Genomic DNA, 9137 nt, shown 5'->3' on the forward strand with positions numbered 1-9137 from the left:
GGTCAATTTGATGCCATATTGACCAAATTTATGTCATATTTTGGTCAATATGGCATCAAATTGACCAAAATGTGACATAAATTTGGTCAATATGACATCAAATTGACATCATCCTGACTTTTTCTTCTCCTTGGGCTGGTGCACTTTGGTACACGCACCGGCATAAATGCTGTCCCTATCCTTGTGAGGTGCACGCACACAACTAGAGTCCCTGTAGTTGTGTGCGTGCACCTCACAAGGATAGGGACAGCATTAATGCCGGTGCGTGTACATGTACCAAACAATCGCCATTTTGGTCAATTTGATGCCGTATTGATCCAAATTTGACATAAATTTTGTCAATATGGCATCAAATTGACCAAAATGTGACATAAATTTGGTCAATAAGGCATCAAATTGACCAAAATGTGACATAAATTTGGTCAATATGGCATCAAATTGACCAAAATTTGACATAAATTTTGTCAATATGGCATCAAATTGACATCATCCTGACTTTTTCTTCTCCTTGGGAGAGCGTGCCCTCGGTGTCACGAATGATTTTTTCTATCAACGCGGACGAAATTTTAATCTCAGTTTAATGATTTTTCTTCTTCTCTTCCAGCCCCAAAAATTCGAAAAATATAAAAGCAATTGTTAAACCGAGACTAAAGCAATTTAATCCACATTGGTAGAAATTAACGGGCACAAAAGCTCGAAGTCAAACGACGTACGTTGGTATAAAATCCAGGGTTGCAAGTTCAAGAATTCGCCTTCGTGTCGTCAATTCTCCGAACTCTCGACTGCAAAAAGAAAGTTCTTTTCATACCCTACGCAAATTCGCATCAGAAAGAAACTCCGTTAGTTTCTTTTAAACAGATAATTAGGTACATAATTCATTCAAAAAAAAGTGCGTTCTTGTTCAGCTCATAACCTCCGTTGGATATGCTTTCAAAGCGCTCACCTCCGAAGAATTCTAGTAGCACAGTGCTTTGAGCAAACGTGCTACAATACAACCAAACATTGGCCCAATGTTTCACCAATGCAGCAGGGCTGTCTAGGTGACGAAAATCGGGATATACTTGAAGAGAATAGAATAAACATAAGGACGTCCCGAGGCTTCGATGAAAAAATTCGCACGGTCGCTCGTCGGCCGGAGATTCCGCGGGACCGGAAGAGGCCGCTCTTCGCCGCGAGATCGAGCTGTCACCCCTCGCGCTTCCCGCTCTAACCTAACCTAACCCCAATCCTTAACCTTAACCTCACTCAATTTCAACTCAGGCTGATGGCAGAGGACGATCCGTGAACGTTTAAGGCTTGGTCGTAGACGTAAGGCGAGGCCGAGGAAAACGTAAGTTGCACATAATAGCCTTTCGCGACTTACGTTTACCGCTGCCTCGTCCGACGTCTACGACTAATGACAGACTTAAGCGTTGACAGGTCGCTTTCTGCCCTCGCTTTCGCCCGGCTCTGGGCCCGTCGCTGCCTGAATTCGCGTCGTGCGCGATGCCAGGCGCCCCGCCGCGGACGCCGGCGACCCCCCGTGCCCGGTAGCCGATCATGAACGCGGGATACGACGAGGATCTGTCGGAGAATCGGTTCCTGCGGGCCCTCCGGGACGAGCATGGCGCCACGTTCCAGCGGGCCGTCCAGGAAGGCTGGATCGTCTGCGTGCCGCGCAGCGACAGCTTCGCCAGCCGGCGGTTGCAGGAGAGCGAGGTCAACGCTCACGTCCTGGTGCCGGTGCGGGACAACCCCGCCGTCGCCCGCTTCAGTAGCCTGAGCGGCCGAGAGGTCCTGCTCGAGGACCGGGTCCTGCGGGTGAAGCGCGACAACGAGGACGAGTATTCCTCGCGCCTGCTCTTCGAGGAGATCTTCTACAGCGACGATTTGCGTAAATATCGTATATGGTAAGCTGATGCGCGAACGCCTCGGTCCCGGACGTACGGTCTGACGCGGTTATTGTGCCACGCAGGTGCATCGAGCGGCCGCTGGAGGCCGGCATGTACGTCTCGGACAGCTGCGTGGACGTGGTTACGAATCTCCAGGAGGCCGTCAACTTTCTGCAGGTGGAGCTGCCCGACAGGCAGCTGCGCGACGACTTCGAGGCCAAGATCAAGGACTTCCTGTGCGTCCACAAGAACCTCGAGCGCGAACCGTTGCAGGTGCAGAGGGATCTGGTGCGCGAGCTGTACGCGGACTGCCTCGAGACGCTGCTGGAGAACGCGGCGTCGTTGCGGGAGCGGGCGCCGGGCAGCAGGCAGTATCAGCGGAACATGAGGGTGTCGCTGGAGACGTACATTCTGTATGCGCTGCGGGACGTGCTGCTGAAATCGCTGTCCGCCCGCACCGCCGCGGAGGACGCGAGTCTGAACAAGATCGTCCGGAACTTGGACGGGCTGCAGTTGAGCGACCTGCGGGTGCGCGCGGACCTGCAGTCGCGCGTCCACGGCGGGAAGATGGAGCTGTCGCGGCTGGACTGCTTCGTGACTGTGCTGGGCAAGATCGAGTGCCTGCGCAGGACCGTCAGTTACGTGTCGCGCGGTACGTCGTCGTCCGTCACGTCGGACGATCTGCTGCCGGTGCTCGTGCTCCTCGTCGTCAGCGCCGGCCTGTCCAACTGGACGGCGCAGTTGTACTTCATGAGGCAATTCCGTCTCTCCACCAGCGCCGCCTACGAGGCGGGCGAGATCGGCTTTCTGATCACTTCGCTGGAGGCCGCGATCGCGCACATCAAGTCCGGTGTGATCTACGGCGAGGAGAGATGCGGTCAGTCCACGGACCAGTCGAAACGCTCGTCCGCCGATGACTTGTTCGCGTGCATCAGAAACGGCAATCTGTCCGAGGTGAAAAGAATCTCCACCCACGACGTGCCCGAGCGGGTCGACGACGTCGCGCTCTGCCATCCCCTGTGCACCTGCGCGTCCTGCGAGCGAAACTGGACGAAGCAGCGGGAGCTGAACGCGTGTCCCAGGGACGACAAGGGTCTGACGCCGCTGCACGCCGCCGTACTGCACGATCAGATAGTGATCGTTGACTTCCTCCTCGACCGCGACACGGATATAAACGCCGTCGACTCGGACGGCATGACCGCTCTCCACCACGCCTGCGTCAAGGGCCATCAGAACATCTTGCTGCTGTTGCTGCACGCGAACGCGGATCCCGCGGTGGTGGACTCGCGCGGGAACACGCCGTTACACCTGGCGGTGGATCGCGGCCACGAGAGCTGCGTCAAGGCGCTGCTGTATCTGCTGGAGCACATGAGGACGCCGGTAGACGCCAACGTCGCCAACGACAACGGCGACACGCCGTTGCACCTCGCGGCCCGCTGGGGCTACTGCGCGATCGTCGATATCCTCCTGGAGTACGGCGCGAGTTGCCGGACGGCCAACAAGAAGGGTCAGACGGCGTCGATGGTGACGTACAGCGAGGCCATCGCCGAACTGCTCAGGTGTAACGCGGCGTCGGACGACATTTGCGGCGACGCTGCCCTGGCTCAGCGGCGCGTCCTTGCGCAGCCTCGCCAGTCTGCGCCTTTTCAGCAGCAACGTCGCCGACCCGTGCTGGAGAGCAAGAGCCCGTCGCACTCGAAGGGCTACGCCATCGCGGCGCAGCATCGTGGACTGATGGACAAGCTGCTCGCCGCGATCACCGCCGACGATATATGCCTGGCGTGCTACTACCTGGGCCTGGAGGTTTATCGCGAGCGGCCGCCGGGCGCTCGCGCGAACCTATGCCACCATCCGCTCTGCGACTGCGAGCGGTGCTCGGCGATCGGCGAGGGTAAGCTGGAGCGGAAGCGGAGGCAACGGGCGCTCGCGATCAACGCCTGCAACGGCCTAGGCGAGACGGCGTTGCACGTGGCGAGCGCGACTGGTCGCACCAAGATGGTGCAGCTGCTGCTGGACGCCGGCGCGAACGTCAACGTGGTGACCAAGCTGGAGGGTCGCACCCCGCTGCACCTGGCATGCCTCAACGACCGCGTCGACGCGGCGAAGCTGTTGCTCAACTGCGCGACCTGCGACGTGGACGTCAAGGATCGCGACGGCGACACGCCTCTGCACCTGGCGACTCTGGCCGGCAACATCAAGTCCGTCGGCCTGCTGATCAGATACGGCGCGTGCACCGGCTCGCGCAATCTGCGCAACAGGACACCGCTGCGGCAGGCCGAGGAGAGGCTGTCCGTCGCCTTCTCCGCGAATCGCGCCGACATACTCAAGATTCTGAAACAAAACTCGGCGCAGTCGGCCGACGACTGACTATTGGCATCAGCCTCGTGTCTTGAGCTTTTCTACGTCTTTTCCACTTACCTCAAATTAGTGCAACAGTTTCGCTAGACGTAGCCTTTAATGATGCTCGCGTGATTTCTTCATCATCCGATGTTCCGTCGCGGGGGAAAAATGAAAGACGTCCACTCGGACTTACGCCGATATATCGTAATGTAAATTGTACCGAGAGAAATCTCCGCACAGAGGGACGACGATTTTTATTCTGTCAACGGCTCTGTTTCTGTTTCTTTATTGTACGTACCTTATGTATGTGATTAACAGTATCTTCTAGCTAAGTATCTTCGATTAAGAAGAGCAGTATCTTCTTACGTGATTCCAACTTCGTCCGAACGTGACTTAACTCTGATCTACGCATCTAACATTATACGTGCCAATTGCGATTCTACAATTAAGTCTCGTGCGCACCTCGATATATCTTTCCGAACCGGTGAACGAGATTTCTTCTTTAGAATCGCGAGAATTGCACAAATTTGTACACACCGTACCGAACAATCTAGTGAGACTAACGAGAAATATTAGTAGATAAGTGAGACAAATGGTGCAATATGAATCAGGTCACAAATAGATTCGTATATTTTATATATAATCGGAAGCTGTAAAAATATATATTTGAAGCAATAAGACTAGTTGTAAATGTTTGTTTTGTACAAGATGATAAAATATAGATACGTATACGTATTCGTACGATTTGTCGCTCATTTATGCAATTGAGATACCCCCATCTTGAGAACAGAAACGAGAGAAGTGTAATACATGTTTCCACATGTTACACACATATATACATTGTATACAAATTAAAATCAAATTGCAAAATTCAACCGCCAGCAAACATTTAACTAATTCGGGCGAGTGATCCGACACAAACGGGAAAACTTCCTTTATTGGCACGTTTCGGACAATAATCTAACAAATGTTACATAATCTAACTGATTTTACATAAAGAGAAACAACTAAGGAAAAGAGCGGTAGCTGAAGTGTTCTTTATAAAAAGACAGCTCTGCGATTGTCACAAAGACAGAATTTGCCCGGGGAGTACGAGACAGTTATTGAAATCACTTAGCAAACACGGGTATATAATTGTTATATTGTCGTGATAAAACGAAAATAACATGCAATATAACACACATGTAGTAGGTTATATACACGTTAGTAGTAATTTCCTACTCATATATGTTGCAGGTATACAGGGTGAGTCTTTCCATATCCGACAAAATTTTTGAGAAGGTAAAACGGATCGAGATGAACGGAAAAGTCCTGTATCATTTTGCAATTTTCGTATTAGTTAACGAGTAATTAATTATTAAAAATCGTTGTCTTAGGCTGGCTTACCGCCCAATTCGAGCGCGTGGCGAGTCTTTCATGGTAGTCACGTGATAGCTATGCGCATGGCAGAAAGGCTCGCGCTACTGGCGCTACTGCGCGTGCGCCAGAAATCCTGCAATCTCATCACTGATCCCGAATCGGAGCACTGTGAAATTTTGACCATGGGTGGTCGTCGTTGGATGTCGCATATTTGCAACTTCTTAGTGACAAATATACAAAAGGTAGTTAACAGATTCCAATTCTATTTATGGTTTCGTATAACAACGTTTTTCGAGACAGCAACGACCACATGCATGGTGACGGTGACGGCTCTGCCGTCACCGTCCGTATCGTCGACATCAGAAGTCTCAGGCTTCTCTCTATTTATACCCTACGAGACTGGATTTTGCTTCCGAGTTTTTGGCCGCCACCATGCGCGGTCTAGCGGCGGTCGGCGAACTACTCAGAAGCTGGCGCTCGCGCGCCCGCGCGCGTGTCGCGCAGTGCCGGATCGCGTATTGCGACCGCCACATAACCAATTTATTTCATTGTATTTATATCTTGTCGTACTTAGTATATTATATATTTATATTAAAGATATATTTATATTATATATAGTTGGATTATATTTATCTCTGTTATACATATTATATTAATGTTTTTACTTATTTTATTTATTTTTATTTTATTTTATTGATTTATATAATTTTAACGTGGTGTCTAGCAAAATGAAGTTCTATATTTCCTTGACTTTTCCAGGTTTTCTAGACTTTTTCCAGCATTTTAATTTTTAGTTGTTTTCAGCGGGGTAGATGGCAGCCAAGTCAACGATCGCACATGCGACGCTCTGTCTTTGGAGCATTCCGATTACGAAAATTTTTTCAATCGGAATGCTTCAAAGATGGAGCGTCGCATGTGCGATCGTTGACTTAGCCGCCAGGCATTATGCGTAGGCGTAGCTCTTCATTTTCACATGAACTGTGCACTAAATCCCGAGCTCTGATACTTAAAAGCGATCTTCTTGCTGGCAAATACTTTGCAATTATTTTAATGCTCTTTATGTTCTCTGATTGCTAGCTATTTGATGACTCGCATATAGCAAGACAAGTCAGCAAAAGAATAAGCATATGAGAACATTAAATTGCATATTCTTGACGCAAAAATTACACAATTATTTGTTGTGTATTTGTTGCAAATTTGCCATCATACATTTGTCAGCATAACTTGCTCGCAACTTGTCCACGTATTGAGGAATCACCTTGTTCCGTTTTTTATTCAATTAAATTGATTGATTTGACAGCAAATTGCCAGCAAGTTTGCAGACATTTGGTTATCTGGGCAGTAAAAACTAATCTCAACTTCTCAAAATCGGACGATTATGTTTTATAATATAGATAGAACACTGAGAAAAGAGGTAATAAATTAGAATGATGTAAAAATATATATATTTTTATGTTACATTTAGCTTTTTTATTTTCCCTTTTTATCTCTTTCGCAGTCAAATATTACCGCTTTTTAATATAAGAGTTGTAAATTTATTGGTCACCTCGTCGCTTTTGTTACGTCTCTGCGACGTAACAATTTAAAGTTTTTAATTTTATATTAAAAAAAGTTACATGTTATTTCAATTAATTTTTATATAAGGTACTAACCACAAAATTACAAAAATCCGACAGACAGCTAATTAAATTCTTTTGTGCGTTACGTCGCGGCAACGTGTAAAAGACGCATCATGTTTTTTTGCACCTTTGTGACCAACCAATCGCTGTCACGTCTAGTGCTGGCAGGGATGATACATGAAATGTTTCCGAAACCTTGAAATACTATATTTCAGAAACGTAGTTTGCTGTATGGGAAGAAAATAATTTAAATATAAAAATCAAAGGTTAAAAAACACTCGCAACGCAATACATAAAGGATATAAAATGTGACGCGTATTCGCATTTATTGACGGCTGCAGATAGATCATCGTTTCGTCGAGATGTGAGTTTTGACATTAAGAGCTGGTAAATGTCAACTAGTCGACTAATTTATTCACGTAAAGTCCTTCACTTTCCTAATTCCTTCACCATCCTTCACACGGTGTGAACTTTCTCCGGACCAAGGACATGAACATAAAAATTGTAGCCGGGCGTGTGGCAGAGATAGGCGAGGGAGGGGGGGTTTGGCATTCGATTCTACCTTCTTTTACCTTCTACCGTCCGACGCCGAAAATAAAATAAAGATATTATTTACGCGTCTATTTCGACTTTATACTGTTATTGCGACTAATATTATCATATACCTCGGTGGTCGAATTTGTTGAGACGCCCACCTAAAGAGAAGGGAGGTCCAGGTTCAAACCCTGGCTGAGGTAATACTTTTCGCAATAAATTTTCTGTATTATAAAAATTGCCAGATACAGTCAATATAAATCACTGATGTTATAATATTAATATTATTATTTCCTTTATTTCTTCCGATAAAATTGTATGCTTAATATTGTTTGGATGTAACATTCTAATATAAAAAATTATAAAGAACCTAGTTTGTCTAAATATTCAGTTTAGTTGGAGCCATTTGATGATATCAGTACTTTTGTAGAGAAGATACTTGAGGCGGGGGGAGGGGGGGAATAATCATAACTCTACATCTGGGAAAATATAAAAACCATTCGAGTTAATGAAGTAGAGTTGATGGTACGATAAAAAGTATTCAGCGCAGAAATTTATTTCGTGTTCTTGGTTTTTTATTAGGCTCCACTCCCAAACTGCTCATCGGGTGGGGAGCACATTGTTGTAAGGCCAAAGGCATGGGCGGGGCACATATATATATAAGCCATGCCTTACGAGCTTATGTCGAAAAAAACATTCAGATTAAGTATAAGCTGCACGGTATAATTGTTGTATACTACGATGTTTGCATCTGTGACGGAAATACTAATTTATGTCATAATCGCTGTTATTTCATGTTACACGTTAGGCTACATATTTATTAGAAGACCAACCAATTTTCCAGGACCCAAAACATGGCCGGTTTTGGGTAACTATCCTCTTCTATGGCATCATAATGGTAAGAAGCAATATTAATATTTTGACTTACTTAATATTTAAAATTAGCATAAATATTTTTAAGATAAGATTATATGTTAAATATAATTCAATATTTTTGTAAGTTAAATATAATTCAATAATTTCACTTAATGTAATTCAAACTTTTTATGAAATGTAAAAATAGCTAGATTAAGGTATGTGGAGGTTGCACGGTCAGATTTACATTTCTTGCGCGCGCGCGTAATAGGTGAATCCGACCGTGCAACCTTTAACCGACCTGCAAGCCGTTAACAAACACCGGCCGACGCACAGTGGGGCGAAACCTCTAAAAATCGGTCAATGGACGAAAAAAAAAAGTTGTATAAATCCCTAGTTGAAGCATATTTTCTTATTTTTTACACTTTTATCCATCTAAAAATATGATTATAACATTAATTTCTATTGGTATTTATACTAATAATATTTAATGAAGTTAGTATTTTGTGGTAGATCGTGAATTCTCGTTAGATTGTAGGTTGATTTTAAGAATTCCTAT

The 9137-nt window shown here is 46.3% G+C and overlaps 1 protein-coding gene across 3 annotated transcripts; it reads left to right on the forward strand.

Annotated features, from left to right (window-relative positions):
* Positions 1 to 1219: 1219 nt before the first annotated feature.
* LOC105557937 (ankyrin repeat domain-containing protein 27-like) lies at positions 1220 to 4945 on the forward strand. 3 transcript variants are annotated; one of them, XM_012005352.1, is made up of 3 exons: positions 1220 to 1330; positions 1411 to 1889; positions 1955 to 4945. In XM_012005352.1, exons 2-3 carry the CDS (start codon positions 1540 to 1542, stop codon positions 4236 to 4238), a joined length of 2634 nt encoding a protein of 877 aa, XP_011860742.1. In that variant the 5' UTR covers positions 1220 to 1330; positions 1411 to 1539; the 3' UTR covers positions 4239 to 4945. The 3 variants fall into 3 exon arrangements, with proteins under 3 accessions (XP_011860742.1, XP_011860741.1, XP_011860743.1); XM_012005351.1 differs by having other exon boundaries at positions 1220 to 1889; XM_012005353.1 differs by lacking the exon at positions 1220 to 1330 and having other exon boundaries at positions 1800 to 1873.
* The last annotated feature ends 4192 nt before the right edge of the window (positions 4946 to 9137 follow it).

This window comes from Vollenhovia emeryi, unplaced genomic scaffold, assembly GCF_000949405.1.
Source record: "Vollenhovia emeryi isolate VEMERY1.0 unplaced genomic scaffold, V.emery_V1.0 DF939402.1, whole genome shotgun sequence".
Lineage (NCBI taxonomy): Eukaryota > Metazoa > Arthropoda > Insecta > Hymenoptera > Formicidae > Vollenhovia > Vollenhovia emeryi.